This window comes from Takifugu rubripes, chromosome 20 (assembly GCF_901000725.2).
Source record: "Takifugu rubripes chromosome 20, fTakRub1.2, whole genome shotgun sequence".
Taxonomy (NCBI): domain Eukaryota; kingdom Metazoa; phylum Chordata; class Actinopteri; order Tetraodontiformes; family Tetraodontidae; genus Takifugu; species Takifugu rubripes.
Genome location: NC_042304.1, coordinates 7,507,931 through 7,529,926, shown reverse-complemented (window position 1 = coordinate 7,529,926; position 21,996 = coordinate 7,507,931). Strand labels below are relative to the sequence as shown.

Below are 21,996 nucleotides of genomic sequence, written 5' to 3'. Positions count from 1 at the left end.
TGTCTTCTTTTGTTGACTAAGTTTACATTCATGGTTTTTCTATTTCATTTTCACATCTGACATCAATTGAATCTGGAGTAGAACAACCAGGATCCACGGTTTTCAAGGTTTCCATTGAAACACAGATATGAATAAAGCCAGAGACATCTATGAACAACAGGAAAAATAACTTCCATTTCTCCTTATATCAGGTCATGTGGATTAGTTAAACATTGCTTTTATGCTGCAGCTGGATTGGAAGTGAACCCAGTAAAATGATGGCTCAACGGTATCATCAGATCTTACGTAAAGCTGTTTGGTTACGTCACTGGGAAAAACGATTTGAGTGATAATGATAATTTACTTTCAAAGATGTGGATTTTATCTTTCATTCAAATACAGTGAGTCAGCAAAAGAAAGGTCAACGTTCAGTTGACTATCTTCAAAGACATCATGTGTCCCCTTTAACTGTTACTTTCATAATGACGAGAGTGGGTGTAGCCGCCTGTATAAGAGAGGCAGCAGAAGACTGCATTCACTCTGCTTTCAACTGCAGGACAGACACCACGGACCCTGGTAAGTCATCCTCCCATGTTCTTGCTCGTACTACAACTGCATGTTACTGTGATCAGGAGTCAGTTTTGCTGTTTTAGAGAGCACTTGATAAAATTCTAAACAGTACACCATCCATTTACTCATCATGTCTCAGGAAACGGTAGCATCTGAATTCAAGAATTCAAATCAATGTCACTTTCTGAGCCCCTTCAGTGACTATTTGGAGGTTTGTTCAGTGTTTTTATTAAGTGTTCTTTCGTAAAAGGCAAATGTATGTCTGACTTATCCAGGTTGGATAATAATCAGCATTACAGAGGACCTGGTCGGAACACCCTGAAGTTCAGCTTTGAGCCAACAGGGGGAGATGTTGAAAAAAAATGAAATTACTCAGAGGAGACGCACAAAAATCTCAAAATAAATAATACATTAATGATTTTATTATAGCCAGGGCTCGTTTTCAGCTGTCTGCTGGAGTCGCAACATGCTGAGCACTGAGAACGCAGCTGCTGTGTTTTGTCGGCCAGCAGAAGGCACAGCGAACGCTCAACACAGCCGTTCTGAAGTGACCGTGACACGTGCATTGTTTTATTTCTGGAACGTTTGTTGTTACTGTTGCCTTCCTGTTCCTCTACTCCTGTCTCAGGTGAAGCTGCTAACTGGGGGTTGAGCTCTCCTGGTTGATGTGTCTGTGTGGGATGTCAAGGTAGAGGTTATTTAACCAGGAGTACGATGGAAACCACCAGGAACGGATCATCACACCCACGCAGACACACACCAGCCAGGAGAGCTCGATCCCCCAGTTAGCAGGAGCAAAGGAGAGACAACAGGAAGGCAGCAAAAACAACAAAAGATACAAAAATAAAACAAAGCATGTACAACAACGTCCATAATGGTAACACGAGGAAATTGTCAGATGAACACAGAAAGACAGTGTAAAATAAGAAAAGAATGTCAAATAAGAAGGAAACAGGAAATGAATGCAAAAGGAATGTTGTGGGAAAAGGACCGAGTAAAACTGAATTGTGAGTATTTTAAAAGTTGTTCATTTGTTCACAGTTGTTTCATACACCTGAGGGTTTCTGCTTGAAAAGTCCAATGAAATAGTTCTGAGCCGTATAAAGAGAGACGTCTGGTTAGCACACTGTACTTTTTCTTGGAATTATAGTTTGAGTCTAATTCATGATCCATGATTTAACAGTTTTGCTTTATTTTCATCAATGGATTTAACAGCTCATGGAAACATGGGGCACCTGTGGCCTCTGGACTTTCACTTCTTCTTCTGCTTGACCAGAGTTTCCACCTCCTTCATGAAGCGCAGGCAGAGCTCATCCTGCCATGGCAGGGCGACACACTGCACCGCTACGGGCAGACCCTGACCTCCAGACACAGCCTGAACACAAACACAACAGACCCGGTGAGTTACAGGCCCCTCTGCAGTCTTCTACCTCCCCCTACTGGGCAGTCGTGGAACTGCAGACAGGTGTCTCGATCCTCTGCCCGCAAAAACCTTACAGGGTGGACAGCAGGTCGATGTTCTCGTCCTTATGCCTGCTAACTTGGTAACGATTTCTACATATTCTTGAGAAACATGGAAACTTTTTTGTAGATAAATGCAGCTGATAAAAGGAATAAAAGTTTACTTTGGGACAGTCTCCATCCACAGGCCTAAATGCATTTCATTACTTCAGTGCCGAATATGAAACATCCAGACCCCTCATGTCCTCAGGAAGAGGTTTATTCATGGTTCCTTGAGTTCCTGGAGAAATAAAGTGTAGCAGCTTTTAGTTACTATGCTGCTCACTTGTGGAACAACGTCCTGAATGCCTGAGGACTGTTCCCACTCAATTCTTTTAAATCAGGCCTTTAATCCATTTTTTACCAAGGCCTTCTAATAGCAAATATATTTGCCCTCGTTATTTTAGGTTTTACAATATATTTATTTATTTCTATTCTATTTGCTTTGTTCTAATGTATCTCTTTTATTTTATGTCTTGCAGAGCACTAGGAATTGCCTTGTGTATGAATAGTGCTATATAAACAATGGCCTTAAAGGTCTAACAAGTAAACATGTAAGCTTCTTGTGAAGGAACAGTTTATTTATGTTAGAAAAGCAACCTGGGCAGAACAGGAAATTCTCCTTGAACAGAAAAGACTATAAAAGCAAAAGCAAAATTAAAGCAAAAGCAAAAGCAAAAGCAAAATTAAAGCAAAAGCAAAATAAAGCAAAAGCAAAAGAAGTAAAAGCAAAAGCAAAAGCAATTACATGAGTTAATTCCCCTGACACATTTACCTTCTTGAACAACCGGTCAAAGCAGTCCTGATAATTGCCTTTATACTGCTCGAGTTGCTCCTCATCCTCAGCTGTCACTGTGGAAACTGGAACAACTCCAGCAGGAAAGTTAAGGAGATTGTATATCATCGTCATAGAGGCGGCAACTGTAGGACCAAAATAAGAATCAGTTCTGTCACTGTGTTGGTAGCTGGCAACATGAACTTAAGCAGGAGAAAACACTAAAAATGGCTCTGGAAGATTTCTCGAGGAATGTGGCATTTGTTCCTGAGTACGCAGCATGTACAAGAGCACACACACATACACACGCACACACACTCGCACGCACGCAAGCACACAACTTTACCAGTAAGCCTTCCGCAGTACAGGAAGTTGAAGGCGGGTCCGATACACGGGCAAAGCAGCACGTCTATGTTGCACCTCCTCCACTCTGCTATGATTTCATAAATTAAGACCTTTTTGAAAACACAAGAGAATTTCTTCAGTACACACTTACACGTGCACAGCAATCAGCACAGTACTTCAGTACCTCAGCAGTAGCGTGCTGCTTCCACAGATTCGGAACCATTCTATTAAAGGGGCAGGGGAACAGTTAGAATGTTGAGGTACAGATACAGATGCCAGCCACTCATCCTGATCAACTGTATTTGTCTCCACACGACCACGTGGACGGTCCATAGGTGGAAATAAGCACCACTCTCAAACCGGTGCAGCCTTTAATTACAAAAGATGAACCCCATAAAGACCTCATGCATGCTTTACCCACTTTATTACTCACCCAACTCCACAGAGAGCACTGAGGATGGGGGGAATGCGAGGAGACTGGAAAATATAAGCAAACGCAATTAACACGTGTAATCACTGTCTGATAGGCCCGAGTCAACATCCCCAAGAGGAACTTCATTAAATACAAGCTGCAGGGTACAACTCACTAGGGGCTTCAGGAGGAATGAGAGGGTTTTCTTCAGCCAGTTTGGTAAATAGTATGGAAAGGCTTGAAAACTGAGGCAGGGATCCAGTGGCCCCCCCTCCCTTAAAATGGAAACAATGAAAACATTAAACTGTTCAACAACCCAAGGTTGGTTTAGATTAGATGAAACTTTATCATCATTTTACACAATGTACAATCAAACTTTGGATGACTCTTCCCCCTTATCAGAAGTACAGGACAAGCAAATGTATAAAAACCCAAACATTCCAATTTCAAAGTGTTGAAGCTGAGTCATTCGGAAAATGTAGGTGAATATTTCTAAGCCTTAAGATAAAATTTTTACTTTATGTTAAACTTTTTTTTTTAAAAGGAGGTGTAGCCACCTCTGCTCACATATGAAGCTTCCACACAGCTGCCAGAACAAGGTCAACAAGATTTTTGTGCTTTTCGGGAGCTAAGAAAATATTTCACAATGAAGGAGTGCCATGTTATACGGGACCTTCTATCTTTAAATATTGAGAATATCTCTGCAATGACTGGATTTCACATTACAGGAAAGAACCCTTTTACTTTCACTTTCATAATGACGAGATGTGTACAACAACGTCCATAATGGTAACACGAGGAAATTGTCAGATGAACACAGAAAGACAGTGTAAAATAAGAAAAGAATGTCAAATAAGAAGGAAACAGGAAATGAATGCAAAAGGAATGTTGTGGGAAAAGGACCGAGTAAAACTGAATTGTGAGTAATGTGTATTTTAAAAGTTGTTCATTTTTGTCCACAGAAATGGTGATAAAAAACAATGTGGACCTGAGGATTGTGATGGTGGGAAAGACTGGAACTGGGAAGAGTGCCACTGGGAACACCATTCTGGGCCGACAATGCTTTGAAGCAAAGTTCAGTGCCAAGTCTATGACTGTGGAATGTGGTCGAGGGAGAGCTATGGTAGGGAACCAGAGTGTGGTCATCATTGACAGCCCCGGCCTGTTTGACACCAGGTTTTCCCTGGAAAGAACAAAAGAGGATTTGTCCCAATGCATCTCGTACTCAAGCCCTGGACCCCATGTGTTCCTGGTGGTCATTCGACTGGGCAGGTACACCGCTGAAGAAATGCAGACGGTGCAAAAGATTCAAGAAACATTTGGGGAAGAAGCTGACAAATACAGCATGGTTCTCTTTACCGGGGGAGACCAACTTGACGAGAGAACCATTGAGGATTTTCTGGACGAGAGCATCGAACTTCAAGACCTCATATCCAAATGTCACGGCCGGTATCATGTCTTCAACAATAAGCTGAAGGACAAAGAGGAGAATCTCTCTCAGGTCACTGAGCTGCTGCAGAAGATCAAATCTATGGTAGATTTTAACGGAGGAAGCCACTACACCAATGAGATGTTCCAGCAGGCTGAGAGGAAACTCATACTGGAGAAAGAGCGCATCCTGAAAGAGCAGGAAGAGAAAATCCAAAAAGAAAAAGAGGAGATTGAGCGGAAAATTCAGGAGAAATATGAAAGGGAAATGGAAGAAATCAACAGGAAAATTCAGGCTGAGCGAGAGAAGGAGAAAAAAGAAAGAGAGGAGGAGTTCAAGAGGCAGAAAGAAGAATGGAACGAGGAAAAGCGAAGGGAGAGGGAGGAGAGAGAATGGGAAAGACGGAGAGAGAGAGGAGAGAGAAAGGGAGCTAGAAAAGAAGATGGAATACCTGAAGGAGCAACATGCCAGAGAGGTGGCACGTGAGACAGCCAGGATGAAGGAGGAACACGAGGAAGCCGCCCGACTTCAAGCTGAGGAGATTGAAAACTTACATCGTCCACCGTGTACAATTCTGTAGAATTCAGATTTAAGGCAATCGCAAACACCACTTTAAGTGATTGTTGATGTCAGAAACGCTGAATCAGGCCGTATCGTTCCATAATTGCAAAGAAATGATTATGTGCATGCATCCATGTACGATAGGCCTGACGGGTTCTGTTCACGGTGTCAACTCATTAAATGCTGCATGAGAGTAGATCAAAGAGCATCTGCTTCCAATAATGTAGTCGGCCTTCAATAAAACATTTGAATGCTTATTTGTTTGTCTTCTTTTGTTGACTAAGTTTACATTCATGGTTTTTCCGTTTCATTTTCACATCTGACATCAATTGAATCTGGAGTAGAACAACCAGGATCCACGGTTTTCAAGGTTTCCATTAAAAAACACAGATATGAATAAAGCCAGAGACATCTATGAACAACAGGAAAAATAACTTCCATTTCTCCTTATATCAGGTCATGTGGATTAGTTAAACATTGCTTTTATGCTGCAGCTGGATTGGAAGTGAACCCAGTAAAATGATGGCTCAACGGTATCATCAGATCTTACGTAAAGCTGTTTGGTTACGTCACTGGGAAAAACGATTTGAGTAATAATGATAATTTACTTTCAAAGATGTGGATTTTATCTTTCATTCAAATACAGTGAGTCAGCAAAAGAAAGGTCAACGTTCAGTTGACTATCTTCAAAGATATCATGTGTCCCCTTTCACTTTCATAATGACGAGAGTGGGTGTAGCCGCCTGTATAAGAGAGGCAGCAGAAGACTGCATTCACTCTGCTTTCAACTGCAGGACAGACACCACGGACCCTGGTAAGTCATCCTCCCATGTTCTTGCTTGTACTACAACTGCATGTTACTGTGATCAGGAGTCAGTTTTGCTGTTTTAGAGAGCACTTGGTAAAATTCTAAACAGTACACCATCCATTTACTTAACATGTCTCAGGAAACGGTAGCATCTGAATTCAAGAATTCAAATCAATGTCACTTTCTGAGCCCCTTCAGTGACTATTTGGAAGTTTGTTCAGTGTTTTTATTAAGTGTTCTTTCGTAAAAGGCAAATGTATGTCTGACTTATCCAGGTTGGATAATAATCAGCATTACAGAGGACCTGGTCGGAACACCCTGAAGTTCAGCTTTGAGCCAACAGGGGGAGATGTTGAAAAAAATGAAATTACTCAGAGGAGACGCACAAAAATCTCAAAATAAATAATACATTAATGATTTTATTATAGCCAGGGCTCGTTTTCAGCTGTCTGCTGGAGTCGCAACATGCTGAGCACTGAGAACGCAGCTGCTGTGTTTTGTCGGCCAGCAGAAGGCACAGTGAACGCTCAACACAGCCGTTCTGAAGTGACCGTGACACGTGCATTGTTTTATTTCTGGAACGTTTGTTGTTACTGTTGCCTTCCTGTTCCTCTACTCCTGTCTCAGGTGAAGCTGCTAACTGGGGGTTGAGCTCTCCTGGTTGATGTGTCTGTGTGGGATGTCAAGGTAGAGGTTATTTAACCAGGAGTACGATGGAAACCACCAGGAACGGATCATCACACCCACGCAGACACACACCAGCCAGGAGAGCTCGATCCCCCAGTTAGCAGGAGCAAAGGAGAGACAACAGGAAGGCAGCAAAAACAACAAAAGATACAAAAATAAAACAAAGCATGTACAACAACGTCCATAATGGTAACACGAGGAAATTGTCAGATGAACACAGAGAAAACTACCTTGGAGTCAGATGAACACAGAAAGACAGTGTAAAATAATAAAAGAACTCAAATAAGAAGGAAACAGGAAATGAATGCAAAAGGAATGTTGTGGGAAAAGGACCGAGTAAAACTGAATTGTGAGTAATGTGTATTTTAAAAGTTGTTCATTTTTGTACACAGAAATGGTGATAAAAAACAATGAGGACCTGAGGATTGTGATGGTGGGAAAGACTGGAACTGGGAAGAGTGCCACTGGGAACACCATTCTGGGCCGACAATGCTTTGAAGCAAAGTTCAGTGCCAAGTCTATAACTGTGGAATGTAGTCGAGGGAGAGGTATGGTAGGGAACCAGAGTGTGGTCATCATTGACAGCCCCGGCCTGTTTGACACCAGGTTTTCCCTGGAAAGAACAAAAGAGGATTTGTCCCAATGCATCTCGTACTCAAGCCCTGGACCCCATGTGTTCCTGGTGGTCATTCGACTGGGCAGGTACACCGCTGAAGAAATGCAGACGGTGCAAAAGATTCAAGAAATGTTTGGGGAAGAAGCTGACAAATACAGCATGGTTCTCTTTACCGGGGGAGACCAACTTGACGAGAGAACCATTGAGGATTTTCTGGACGAGAGCGTCGAACTTCAAGACCTCATATCCAGATGTCACGGCCGGTATCATGTCTTCAACAATAAGCTGAAGGACAAAGAGGAGAATCTCTCTCAGGTCACTGAGCTGCTGCAGAAGATCAAATCTATGGTAGATTTTAACGGAGGAAGCCACTACACCAATGAGATGTTCCAGCAGGCTGAGAGGAAACTCATACTGGAGAAAGAGCGCATCCTGAAAGAGCAGGAAGAGAAAATCCAAAAAGAAAAAGAGGAGATTGAGCGGAAAATTCAGGAGAAATATGAAAGGGAAATGGAAGAAATCAACAGGAAAATTCAGGCTGAGCGAGAGAGGGAGAAAAAAGAAAGAGAGGAGGAGTTCAAGAGGCAGAAAGAGGAATGGAACGAGGAAAAGCGAAGGGAGAGGGAGGAGAGAGAAATGGAAAGATGGAGAGAGAGAGAGGAGAGAGAAAGGGAGCTAGAAAAGAAGATGAACAACCTGAAGGAGCAACATGCCAGAGAGGTGGCACGTGAGACAGCCAGGATGAAGGAGGAATACGAGGAAGCCGCCCGACACGAAGCTGAGAAGATTAAAAACTTACATCGTCCAAAGTGTACAATTCTGTAGAATTCAGATTTAAGGCAATCGCAAACACCACTTTAAGTGATTGTTGATGTCAGAAACGCTGAATCAGGCCGTATCGTTCCATAATTGCAAAGAAATGATTATGTGCATGCATCCATGTACGATAGGCCTGACGGGTTCTGTTCACGGTGTCAACTCATTAAATGCTGCATGAGAGTAGATCAAAGAGCATCTGCTTCCAATAATGTAGTCGGCCTTCAATAAAACATTTGAATGCTTATTTGTTTGTCTTCTTTTGTTGACTAAGTTTACATTCATGGTTTTTCTATTTCATTTTCACATCTGACATCAATTGAATCTGGAGTAGAACAACCAGGATCCACGGTTTTCAAGGTTTCCATTGAAACACAGATATGAATAAAGCCAGAGACATCTATGAACAACAGGAAAAATAACTTCCATTTCTCCTTATATCAGGTCATGTGGATTAGTTAAACATTGCTTTTATGCTGCAGCTGGATTGGAAGTGAACCCAGTAAAATGATGGCTCAACGGTATCATCAGATCTTACGTAAAGCTGTTTGGTTACGTCACTGGGAAAAACGATTTGAGTGATAATGATAATTTACTTTCAAAGATGTGGATTTTATCTTTCATTCAAATACAGTGAGTCAGCAAAAGAAAGGTCAACGTTCAGTTGACTATCTTCAAAGACATCATGTGTCCCCTTTAACTGTTACTTTCATAATGACGAGAGTGGGTGTAGCCGCCTGTATAAGAGAGGCAGCAGAAGACTGCATTCACTCTGCTTTCAACTGCAGGACAGACACCACGGACCCTGGTAAGTCATCCTCCCATGTTCTTGCTCGTACTACAACTGCATGTTACTGTGATCAGGAGTCAGTTTTGCTGTTTTAGAGAGCACTTGGTAAAATTCTGAACAGTACCCCATCCATTTACTCATCATGTCTCAGGAAACGGTAGCATCTGAATTCAAGAATTCAAATCAATGTCACTTTCTGAGCCCCTTCAGTGACTATTTGGAGGTTTGTTCAGTGTTTTTATTAAGTGTTCTTTCGTAAAAGGCAAATGTATGTCTGACTTATCCAGGTTGGATAATAATCAGCATTACAGAGGACCTGGTCGGAACACCCTGAAGTTCAGCTTTGAGCCAACAGGGGGAGATGTTGAAAAAAAATGAAATTACTCAGAGGAGACGCACAAAAATCTCAAAATAAATAATACATTAATGATTTTATTATAGCCAGGGCTCGTTTTCAGCTGTCTGCTGGAGTCGCAACATGCTGAGCACTGAGAACGCAGCTGCTGTGTTTTGTCGGCCAGCAGAAGGCACAGCGAACGCTCAACACAGCCGTTCTGAAGTGACCGTGACACGTGCATTGTTTTATTTCTGGAACGTTTGTTGTTACTGTTGCCTTCCTGTTCCTCTACTCCTGTCTCAGGTGAAGCTGCTAACTGGGGGTTGAGCTCTCCTGGTTGATGTGTCTGTGTGGGATGTCAAGGTAGAGGTTATTTAACCAGGAGTACGATGGAAACCACCAGGAACGGATCATCACACCCACGCAGACACACACCAGCCAGGAGAGCTCGATCCCCCAGTTAGCAGGAGCAAAGGAGAGACAACAGGAAGGCAGCAAAAACAACAAAAGATACAAAAATAAAACAAAGCATGTACAACAACGTCCATAATGGTAACACGAGGAAATTGTCAGATGAACACAGAAAGACAGTGTAAAATAAGAAAAGAATGTCAAATAAGAAGGAAACAGGAAATGAATGCAAAAGGAATGTTGTGGGAAAAGGACCGAGTAAAACTGAATTGTGAGTATTTTAAAAGTTGTTCATTTGTTCACAGTTGTTTCATACACCTGAGGGTTTCTGCTTGAAAAGTCCAATGAAATAGTTCTGAGCCGTATAAAGAGAGACATCTGGTTAGCACACTGTACTTTTTCTTGGAATTATAGTTTGAGTCTAATTCATGATCCATGATTTAACAGTTTTGCTTTATTTTCATCAATGGATTTAACAGCTCATGGAAACATGGGGCACCTGTGGCCTCTGGACTTTCACTTCTTCTTCTGCTTGACCAGAGTTTCCACCTCCTTCATGAAGCGCAGGCAGAGCTCATCCTGCCATGGCAGGGCGACACACTGCACCGCTACGGGCAGACCCTGACCTCCAGACACAGCCTGAACACAAACACAACAGACCCGGTGAGTTACAGGCCCCTCTGCAGTCTTCTACCTCCCCCTACTGGGCAGTCGTGGAACTGCAGACAGGTGTCTCGATCCTCTGCCCGCAAAAACCTTACAGGGTGGACAGCAGGTCGATGTTCTCGTCCTTATGCCTGCTAACTTGGTAACGATTTCTACATATTCTTGAGAAACATGGAAACTTTTTTGTAGATAAATGCAGCTGATAAAAGGAATAAAAGTTTACTTTGGGACAGTCTCCATCCACAGGCCTAAATGCATTTCATTACTTCAGTGCCGAATATGAAACATCCAGACCCCTCATGTCCTCAGGAAGAGGTTTATTCATGGTTCCTTGAGTTCCTGGAGAAATAAAGTGTAGCAGCTTTTAGTTACTATGCTGCTCACTTGTGGAACAACGTCCTGAATGCCTGAGGACTGTTCCCACTCAATTCTTTTAAATCAGGCCTTTAATCCATTTTTTACCAAGGCCTTCTAATAGCAAATATATTTGCCCTCGTTATTTTAGGTTTTACAATATATTTATTTATTTCTATTCTATTTGCTTTGTTCTAATGTATCTCTTTTATTTTATGTCTTGCAGAGCACTAGGAATTGCCTTGTGTATGAATAGTGCTATATAAACAATGGCCTTAAAGGTCTAACAAGTAAACATGTAAGCTTCTTGTGAAAGAACAGTTTATTTATGTTAGAAAAGCAACCTGGGCAGAACAGGAAATTCTCCTTGAACAGAAAAGACTATAAAAGCAAAAGCAAAATTAAAGCAAAAGCAAAAGCAAAAGCAAAATTAAAGCAAAAGCAAAATAAAGCAAAAGCAAAAGAAGTAAAAGCAAAAGCAAAAGCAATTACATGAGTTAATTCCCCTGACACATTTACCTTCTTGAACAACCGGTCAAAGCAGTCCTGATAATTGCCTTTATACTGCTCGAGTTGCTCCTCATCCTCAGCTGTCACTGTGGAAACTGGAACAACTCCAGCAGGAAAGTTAAGGAGATTGTATATCATCGTCATAGAGGCGGCAACTGTAGGACCAAAATAAGAATCAGTTCTGTCACTGTGTTGGTAGCTGGCAACATGAACTTAAGCAGGAGAAAACACTAAAAATGGCTCTGGAAGATTTCTCGAGGAATGTGGCATTTGTTCCTGAGTACGCAGCATGTACAAGAGCACACACACATACACACGCACACACACTCGCACGCACGCAAGCACACAACTTTACCAGTAAGCCTTCCGCAGTACAGGAAGTTGAAGGCGGGTCCGATACACGGGCAAAGCAGCACGTCTATGTTGCACCTCCTCCACTCTGCTATGATTTCATAAATTAAGACCTTTTTGAAAACACAAGAGAATTTCTTCAGTACACACTTACACGTGCACAGCAATCAGCACAGTACTTCAGTACCTCAGCAGTAGCGTGCTGCTTCCACAGATTCGGAACCGTTCTATTAAAGGGGCAGGGGAACAGTTAGAATGTTGAGGTACAGATACAGATGCCAGCCACTCATCCTGATCAACTGTATTTGTCTCCACACGACCACGTGGACGGTCCATAGGTGGAAATAAGCACCACTCTCAAACCGGTGCAGCCTTTAATTACAAAAGATGAACCCCATAAAGACCTCATGCATGCTTTACCCACTTTATTACTCACCCAACTCCACAGAGAGCACTGAGGATGGGGGGAATGCGAGGAGACTGGAAAATATAAGCAAACGCAATTAACACGTGTAATCACTGTCTGATAGGCCCGAGTCAACATCCCCAAGAGGAACTTCATTAAATACAAGCTGCAGGGTACAACTCACTAGGGGCTTCAGGAGGAATGAGAGGGTTTTCTTCAGCCAGTTTGGTAAATAGTATGGAAAGGCTTGAAAACTGAGGCAGGGATCCAGTGGCCCCCCCTCCCTTAAAATGGAAACAATGAAAACATTAAACTGTTCAACAACCCAAGGTTGGTTTAGATTAGATGAAACTTTATCATCATTTTACACAATGTACAATCAAACTTTGGATGACTCTTCCCCCTTATCAGAAGTACAGGACAAGCAAATGTATAAAAACCCAAACATTCCAATTTCAAAGTGTTGAAGCTGAGTCATTCGGAAAATGTAGGTGAATATTTCTAAGCCTTAAGATAAAATTTTTACTTTATGTTAAACTTTTTTTTTTTAAAAGGAGGTGTAGCCACCTCTGCTCACATATGAAGCTTCCACACAGCTGCCAGAACAAGGTCAACAAGATTTTTGTGCTTTTCGGGAGCTAAGAAAATATTTCACAATGAAGGAGTGCCATGTTATACGGGACCTTCTATCTTTAAATATTGAGAATATCTCTGCAATGACTGGATTTCACATTACAGGAAAGAACCCTTTTACTTTCACTTTCATAATGACGAGATGTGTACAACAACGTCCATAATGGTAACACGAGGAAATTGTCAGATGAACACAGAAAGACAGTGTAAAATAAGAAAAGAATGTCAAATAAGAAGGAAACAGGAAATGAATGCAAAAGGAATGTTGTGGGAAAAGGACCGAGTAAAACTGAATTGTGAGTAATGTGTATTTTAAAAGTTGTTCATTTTTGTCCACAGAAATGGTGATAAAAAACAATGTGGACCTGAGGATTGTGATGGTGGGAAAGACTGGAACTGGGAAGAGTGCCACTGGGAACACCATTCTGGGCCGACAATGCTTTGAAGCAAAGTTCAGTGCCAAGTCTATGACTGTGGAATGTGGTCGAGGGAGAGCTATGGTAGGGAACCAGAGTGTGGTCATCATTGACAGCCCCGGCCTGTTTGACACCAGGTTTTCCCTGGAAAGAACAAAAGAGGATTTGTCCCAATGCATCTCGTACTCAAGCCCTGGACCCCATGTGTTCCTGGTGGTCATTCGACTGGGCAGGTACACCGCTGAAGAAATGCAGACGGTGCAAAAGATTCAAGAAACATTTGGGGAAGAAGCTGACAAATACAGCATGGTTCTCTTTACCGGGGGAGACCAACTTGACGAGAGAACCATTGAGGATTTTCTGGACGAGAGCATCGAACTTCAAGACCTCATATCCAAATGTCACGGCCGGTATCATGTCTTCAACAATAAGCTGAAGGACAAAGAGGAGAATCTCTCTCAGGTCACTGAGCTGCTGCAGAAGATCAAATCTATGGTAGATTTTAACGGAGGAAGCCACTACACCAATGAGATGTTCCAGCAGGCTGAGAGGAAACTCATACTGGAGAAAGAGCGCATCCTGAAAGAGCAGGAAGAGAAAATCCAAAAAGAAAAAGAGGAGATTGAGCGGAAAATTCAGGAGAAATATGAAAGGGAAATGGAAGAAATCAACAGGAAAATTCAGGCTGAGCGAGAGAAGGAGAAAAAAGAAAGAGAGGAGGAGTTCAAGAGGCAGAAAGAAGAATGGAACTAGGAAAAGCGAAGGGAGAGGGAGGAGAGAGAATGGGAAAGATGGAGAGAGAGAGGAGAGAGAAAGGGAGCTAGAAAAGAAGATGGAATACCTGAAGGAGCAACATGCCAGAGAGGTGGCACGTGAGACAGCCAGGATGAAGGAGGAATACGAGGAAGCCGCCCGACGCGAAGCTGAGGAGATTGAAAACTTACATCGTCCACCGTGTACAATTCTGTAGAATTCAGATTTAAGGCAATCGCAAACACCACTTTAAGTGATTGTTGATGTCAGAAACGCTGAATCAGGCCGTATCGTTCCATAATTGCAAAGAAATGATTATGTGCATGCATCCATGTACGATAGGCCTGACGGGTTCTGTTCACGGTGTCAATTCATTAAATGCTGCATGAGAGTAGATCAAAGAGCATCTGCTTCCAATAATGTAGTCGGCCTTCAATAAAACATTTGAATGCTTATTTGTTTGTCTTCTTTTGTTGACTAAGTTTACATTCATGGTTTTTCCGTTTCATTTTCACATCTGACATCAATTGAATCTGGAGTAGAACAACCAGGATCCACGGTTTTCAAGGTTTCCATTGAAACACAGATATGAATAAAGCCAGAGACATCTATGAACAACAGGAAAAATAACTTCCATTTCTCCTTATATCAGGTCATGTGGATTAGTTAAACATTGCTTTTATGCTGCAGCTGGATTGGAAGTGAACCCAGTAAAATGATGGCTCAACGGTATCATCAGATCTTACGTAAAGCTGTTTGGTTATGTCACTGGGAAAAACGATTTGAGTAATAATGATAATTTACTTTCAAAGATGTGGATTTTATCTTTCATTCAAATACAGTGAGTCAGCAAAAGAAAGGTCAACGTTCAGTTGACTATCTTCAAAGATATCATGTGTCCCCTTTCACTTTCATAATGACGAGAGTGGGTGTAGCCGCCTGTATAAGAGAGGCAGCAGAAGACTGCATTCACTCTGCTTTCAACTGCAGGACAGACACCACGGACCCTGGTAAGTCATCCTCCCATGTTCTTGCTTGTACTACAACTGCATGTTACTGTGATCAGGAGTCAGTTTTGCTGTTTTAGAGAGCACTTGGTAAAATTCTAAACAGTACACCATCCATTTACTTAACATGTCTCAGGAAACGGTAGCATCTGAATTCAAGAATTCAAATCAATGTCACTTTCTGAGCCCCTTCAGTGACTATTTGGAAGTTTGTTCAGTGTTTTTATTAAGTGTTCTTTCGTAAAAGGCAAATGTATGTCTGACTTATCCAGGTTGGATAATAATCAGCATTACAGAGGACCTGGTCGGAACACCCTGAAGTTCAGCTTTGAGCCAACAGGGGGAGATGTTGAAAAAAAATGAAATTACTCATAGGAGAGACACAAAAATCTCAAAATAAATAATACATTAATGATTTTATTATAGCCAGGGCTTGTTTTCAGCTGTCTGCTGGAGTCGCAACATGCTGAGCACTGAGAACGCAGCTGCTGTGTTTTGTCGGCCAGCAGAAGGCACAGTGAACGCTCAACACAGCCGTTCTGAAGTGACCGTGACACGTGCATTGTTTTATTTCTGGAACGTTTGTTGTTACTGTTGCCTTCCTGTTCCTCTACTCCTGTCTCAGGTGAAGCTGCTAACTGGGGGTTGAGCTCTCCTGGTTGATGTGTCTGTGTGGGATGTCAAGGTAGAGGTTATTTAACCAGGAGTACGATGGAAACCACCAGGAACGGATCATCACACCCACGCAGACACACACCAGCCAGGAGAGCTCGATCCCCCAGTTAGCAGGAGCAAAGGAGAGACAACAGGAAGGCAGCAAAAACAACAAAAGATACAAAAATAAAACAAAGCATGTACAACAACGTCCATAATGGTAACACGAGGAAATTGTCAGATGAACACAGAAAGACAGTGTAAAATAATAAAAGAACGTCAAACAAGAAGGAAACAGGAAATGAATGCAAAAGGAATGTTGTGGGAAAAGGACCGAGTAAAACTGAATTGTGAGTAATGTGTATTTTAAAAGTTGTTCATTTTTGTACACAGAAATGGTGATAAAAAACAATGAGGACCTGAGGATTGTGATGGTGGGAAAGACTGGAACTGGGAAGAGTGCCACTGGGAACACCATTCTGGGCCGACAATGCTTTGAAGCAAAGTTCAGTGCCAAGTCTATGACTGTGGAATGTGGTCGAGGGAGAGCTATGGTAGGGAACCAGAGTGTGGTCATCATTGACAGCCCCGGCCTGTTTGACACCAGGTTTTCCCTGGAAAGAACAAAAGAGGATTTGTCCCAATGCATCTCGTACTCAAGCCCTGGACCCCATGTGTTCCTGGTGGTCATTCGACTGGGCAGGTACACCGCTGAAGAAATGCAGACGGTGCAAAAGATTCAAGAAACATTTGGGGAAGAAGCTGACAAATACAGCATGGTTCTCTTTACCGGGGGAGACCAACTTGACGAGAGAACCATTGAGGATTTTCTGGACGAGAGCGTCGAACTTCAAGACCTCATATCCAGATGTCACGGCCGGTATCATGTCTTCAACAATAAGCTGAAGGACAAAGAGGAGAATCTCTCTCAGGTCACTGAGCTGCTGCAGAAGATCAAATCTATGGTAGATTTTAACGGAGGAAGCCACTACACCAATGAGATGTTCCAGCAAGCTGAGAGGAAACTCATACTGGAGAAAGAGCGCATCCTGAAAGAGCAGGAAGAGAAAATCCAAAAAGAAAAAGAGGAGATTGAGCGGAAAATTCAGGAGAAATATGAAAGGGAAATGGAAGAAATCAACAGGAAAATTCAGGCTGAGCGAGAGAAGGAGAAAAAAGAAAGAGAGGAGGAGTTCAAGAGGCAGAAAGAGGAATGGAACGAGGAAAAGCGAAGGGAGAGGGAGGAGAGAGAAAGGGAAAGACGGAGAGAGAGAGAGGAGAGAGAAAGGGAGCTAGAAAAGAAGATGGAATACCTGAAGGAGCAACATGCCAGAGAGGTGGCACGTGAGACAGCCAGGATGAAGGAGGAATACGAGGAAGCCGCCCGACGCGAAGCTGAGAGGATTAAAAACTTACATCGTCCACCGTGTACAATTCAGTAGAATTCAGATTTAAGGCAATCGCAAACACCACTTTAAGTGATTGTTGATGTCAGAAACGCTGAATCAGGCCGTATCGTTCCATAATTGCAAAGAAATGATTATGTGCATGCATCCATGTACGATAGGCCTGACGGGTTCTGTTCACGGTGTCAACTCATTAAATGCTGCATGAGAGTAGATCAAAGAGCATCTGCTTCCAATAATGTAGTCGGCCTTCAATAAAACATTTGAATGCTTATTTGTTTGTCTTCTTTTGTTGACTAAGTTTACATTCATGGTTTTTCCGTTTCATTTTCACATCTGACATCAATTGAATCTGGAGTAGAACAACCAGGATCCACGGTTTTCAAGGTTTCCATTAAAAAACACAGATATGAATAAAGCCAGAGACATCTATGAACAACAGGAAAAATAACTTCCATTTCTCCTTATATCAGGTCATGTGGATTAGTTAAACATTGCTTTTATGCTGCAGCTGGATTGGAAGTGAACCCAGTAAAATGATGGCTCAACGGTATCATCAGATCTTACGTAAAGCTGTTTGGTTACGTCACTGGGAAAAACGATTTGAGTAATAATGATAATTTAATTTCAAAGATGTGGATTTTATCTTTCATTCAAATACAGTGAGTCAGCAAAAGAAAGGTCAACGTTCAGTTGACTATCTTCAAAGACATCATGTGTCCCCTTTTACCTTCATAATGACTAGAGTGGGTGTAGCCGCCTGTATAAGAGAGGCAGCAGAAGACTGCATTCACTCTGCTTTCAACTGCAAAAGCAGTATTTTTATTAGCAAAAAAGACTGGAACCGAGCAAATCTGAATTCTGATTGATGTGATGCTTTTTTGTGAGAAAAGAAATAATCAAAAAAATCTTTCAACTCACAGCTTTTGAAGAAGGCTGGTGGCTCCATCTGCCAAAACGCCCTTCACCAACAGTTCAGTCATAATGTCTGCAGCCTTCGGAGGAGTGTATGGCACCAGCTATGGGACCAAACGTCAGAGCAGTGATATTGTGTATGACATGCAGTCATAAGTCACTAAACGCATGTTTCATTGTGAGCCCTGTTGTCTTACAGTGTGCCCTGCTTGCTCCAAGACAGCTTTGACCTCTCTGAGTCCCCGGACAAAGCTTGGAGACGGTTGTGTGTAACCGTCATTCTCAAGGTAGCCAATCCTCAGAGGCCTGGAACCTTCGTATACCTTTGTATGCATCGAATACAAAACATCGCCATTTAAGGAAAGTTGATTAATGTTTTTATGCATTTCTCTTTAAGCAGTCCATTCACATGAGGGTTGTTTAGAAAGGTAAGAATATGTATACACCATTAACTATAAATCAGAACCATCCAAGTGTGACCTTACCTCGGTGATAGGAGTAGACCTTAGGCCAAAGCAATACTGTTAAGTTTATATCTGCTAAACTGCAGTTTCAAACAATGGGAACTAATTTTTTATTGGCAAAAAGGTAGTGTGAACTGAAAAGAGCCATTCCAGAAATTAGCTCTGAGTCACCATAAAGACAACAATCAACAACTCAGATAGATTGTGTGAAGACTCCGAAGAAGGGATAATCTCATGTGTCCAATATGTGTCCTTGCATCAGGGCTACGTACAGCTGACAGTGTACCTCATGGACAGTGCAATCCAGGTTACTAACATTTACTTTTTAACATTAGACTGTTCTTTTTACACACACCTGTGTATTAAAAGGTATGGGGGGAATGGTGGGGTCCAATGAAAACATGTGGCCACAAAGAAGAGCCTTCATACACAAGACCAGGCTGTCCACATCCCTAGCCATGGGGCCACTGGATGACAACACTAATGTATGGATGAAAACACAAACACACAAAAGGGGTAAGTACCTATTGTTCATCATAAATAACCTGCTGGCAAAGATGATACCAATGTTACTCACCAGTTTTTTGCCCACGAACAATGGGGATCAACCCCCGAGAGCTGACCAAACCCAAAAAAACCATGTCACATATATGATGATGGGAAATAAATCTGACTGCCACAGTCATGCCTACCTGAGCCGACCTGTTGTTGGCTTAAAACCACATATGCCACAGAAGGCTGCAGGGATGCGGATGCTACCCCCGATGTCAGTGCCAATGCCAAGCAGGGAACCTCCTCCTCCAATGAGAGCTCCCTCCCCTCCAGATGAACCTCCAGAGGTTTTCTGGAGATTGTGGGGATTGACAGTCTGCCCATAGATTGGGTTACTACAGTCATAGCTGGAAGTGGGGCGATAAAGGACAAAAGTAAATGTGTAATAAGCATCCCTGACCTTCTCCACACATAAAACATTCCTGTAAATCAATAGATTACTTTAAAAGGGCTTGTGGCAGGTTTGTTCTCACGAAAGGGATAGCTCCTTGTTCTTTCAGAACTTTAACAAGCACACTGTCTTCCTGGGCAGGTTGTTCCAGGTTACTGATCACACCGCAGGAAGTGTCATAGTTCTTGTATCATAACGTGCAAAAAAAACAGCATGGTCAAATATCAGCACACTAAAGGCCTACAGACAACAACAGCTGCCATCCTGAGGGAGAAATGGGATGTCACAATACCTCGCATGCAATATTTTCTTTAATGCTCACAGGAACACCATAAAGGAGACCTTCCTTTTTGGAGGCAATGGTTTTTATTTGGTCAAAACTCTCTGATAAGACCGCTGTGCAGCAGTTTAGTTTTTTGTGGACGTCTAGAGCCTGTAACAAAAGACAGATTAAATATTTACTTTGCAAAAATGGAGAAAATTGCCTCAAAGGCAAAACAATCAAACAGCTGAAAAGTTCACCTTGTAAAGAAAAAACCTCTCAAGCATCAAAATATTTCCTGTCATTGCACTTTACAGCCTTGATAATGAGTAAAAATATTTTGAATAATTCTATATTTAAACATTTAAAACAGATACAAACCAACACACTGTTGGAATCAATAGAATGTATTTTTTTTTTAAAATACAGTAAAATCTATGCAATTTAAGTCTGTTCAAACCCAGCTGGGCTGTCAGGGGTTGAAGTTTAAGCGCCCTGTAGTGTTAAAACAAAAACATCAAACAGATGAGACTCTGAAATTCCATTTGTTGTTTTTCACCTCTATATTACATGTTTTTTTGTGCTAGAAAACAATCAATGAGTGTTATACTGTGTGCTGAACCTTGTCCATGTATGAGTAAAACACATCCTCGGGATTTAGCAGGCCTTCCTTCAGTTGAGCCGACAGCTCAGACAGGGACAGCTTTAAGATCTGATCAGAGTCCAGGGCAGAATTCTAAAAGACACACAAACATACAGTATGTTACGTACGCTCAATAAACTCTTGTTTAATGATCAAAATCCCTGACCATTATGGAGTGAGGAGGCCAACGATTATTGCGTTAACACACATAATTGATATCTGCCACTGGCTAAGAAGCTTTCAAATTATGCCAAGTTGTTTCTCCGCACATGGCAAATATTGACTATTCTGGTGCTAGGCGTCCCAGCAGGTTGTGTATTTAGGGGAGTCCATCAAAGGATACTGGAATAGATTGGATTTTTCAAGGCTATAATACTTGCCGTCTCTAGAAGTCAGTTATGTCTCCTTATTTGACCCAAAGTAAAAAATAAGACTGACACTGCTGTGTCATCTAAAATTAGTACAATTTACCAATGGATTTCAGTGTACCCAAATTTCTCCTTTGATACTTTGGGCAAAACAGTTTGACCTTTGTGTACACTTTCTCTTTCATGTAAAAATGAACATAAATTTCTAATTTCAGTGAGTTTTACACCAACATAAGTGACTATGGCATTAATAAATATGGCACAAAAGACTTTAAAATGATGATGACGAGGGTCTGTGACAAGTTATCTTTGCATGAAAAGTAACCGGAAGTAAAACAGAAGGCTGTCAGATCAGGGTCAGACGTCTGTGTAAATTCTCAGTCATCCAGGTCATTGTATCAAAGGTAGTTTTCTCTGTCAACTGGACTGGGTTGGCGAAACGTCTTCAAGAGAAGAAACCCAGTCCAGTTGACAGAGAAAACTACCTTGGATATCAGGGTCAGACAATAAAGTTGAGTTCATCTCGTAGAGGAGAGCCGCTCTCACCGACTCCTTGTACTGCAGCACCGCCTCCTCTGCCCGGTGGAGGCTCTCATCCCTCCGGGCTCTGGCCCTCCTGATCTTCGCGTTCGCCTCCCATCGGTTGTACACATTCCGCAGCACCCCCACAAGAGCCCATGCGGCGCAGGCGCCACCCGTCAGTAGCCAGGCGGCCCGCTTATCAAGCTCCACATCAAGAACGAAGAGTTTCATCTCCTCCCTGGTTCTACCGACCTGCTGCTGGAACTAACAGAACTGTGCCTGAACTTCGTGCTGTGTTGGTCCGTAGACATGAGTGGGCGGAGTCAAGTGCACCTTTTTTACGGACCTGACAGTCGGTACACAACTTTTAAATCTTTTACTTGACTTAAGAAGCTAATACATTGACGGCTGTCGGTTACGTTGTATGTAAACAATCTATCACAATGCATAGGCGTCATATTTAGTGAGAGGCACGCGGTGTCATGTGACGACTTCCGGTCAATCGCTCTCTTCCGGGTGGTAAAACAGACGGTCAGGATCGAATAAAAAAAAAAGATGGACAATAAATAACAATGAATGAAAAAAACTTTTAAATGTGTTTATTTCTCACGCGACATTAAACTTTTTTCTTATGAACCTTCTTAAAGGTAAAACCTCTGACAGTATTGAGGTCGTTGAACAGAACTG

At 42.1% G+C, this 21,996-nt stretch overlaps 4 protein-coding genes across 9 annotated transcripts; 3 read left to right on the top strand and 1 right to left on the bottom strand.

The window, feature by feature from the left end:
• Positions 1-126: 126 nt before the first annotated feature.
• Positions 127-14,580, top strand: LOC101071780 (GTPase IMAP family member 7-like). 6 transcript variants are annotated; one of them, XM_029828290.1, is made up of 5 exons: positions 480-555; positions 1,765-1,948; positions 4,310-4,322; positions 6,276-6,385; positions 7,459-8,745. In XM_029828290.1, the coding sequence occupies exons 2-5, from the start codon at positions 1,870-1,872 to the stop codon at positions 8,505-8,507; spliced, it is 1,251 nt and encodes a 416-aa protein (XP_029684150.1). In that variant the 5' UTR covers positions 480-555; positions 1,765-1,869; the 3' UTR covers positions 8,508-8,745. The 6 variants fall into 6 exon arrangements, with proteins under 6 accessions (XP_029684154.1, XP_029684153.1, XP_029684150.1 ...); XM_029828291.1 differs by lacking the exon at positions 480-555 and adding an exon at positions 591-1,666; XM_029828292.1 differs by lacking the exon at positions 480-555 and adding an exon at positions 14,178-14,580 and having other exon boundaries at positions 1,704-1,948; positions 7,459-8,309.
• On the top strand, positions 9,198-14,146 carry LOC115247223 (GTPase IMAP family member 7-like). The gene is made up of 2 exons (XM_029828302.1): positions 9,198-9,306; positions 13,296-14,146. Exons 1-2 carry the CDS (start codon positions 9,213-9,215, stop codon positions 14,123-14,125), a joined length of 924 nt encoding a protein of 307 aa, XP_029684162.1. The 5' UTR covers positions 9,198-9,212; the 3' UTR covers positions 14,126-14,146.
• On the bottom strand, positions 10,315-21,803 carry faah (fatty acid amide hydrolase). The gene is made up of 15 exons (XM_029828289.1): positions 21,334-21,803; positions 20,399-20,512; positions 19,807-19,947; positions 19,565-19,698; positions 19,264-19,470; positions 19,149-19,189; positions 18,927-19,051; positions 18,305-18,430; positions 18,114-18,211; positions 12,508-12,607; positions 12,354-12,397; positions 12,105-12,144; positions 11,922-12,030; positions 11,576-11,721; positions 10,315-10,675 (listed from the first exon to the last, which is right to left on the bottom strand). Exons 1-15 carry the CDS (start codon positions 21,538-21,540, stop codon positions 10,553-10,555), a joined length of 1,755 nt encoding a protein of 584 aa, XP_029684149.1. The 5' UTR covers positions 21,541-21,803; the 3' UTR covers positions 10,315-10,552.
• LOC101071556 (GTPase IMAP family member 7-like) lies at positions 14,972-17,466 on the top strand. Its single transcript, XM_029828297.1, has 2 exons — positions 14,972-15,135; positions 16,180-17,466. The coding sequence occupies exons 1-2, from the start codon at positions 15,042-15,044 to the stop codon at positions 17,226-17,228; spliced, it is 1,143 nt and encodes a 380-aa protein (XP_029684157.1). The 5' UTR covers positions 14,972-15,041; the 3' UTR covers positions 17,229-17,466.
• Positions 21,804-21,996: the final 193 nt, after the last annotated feature.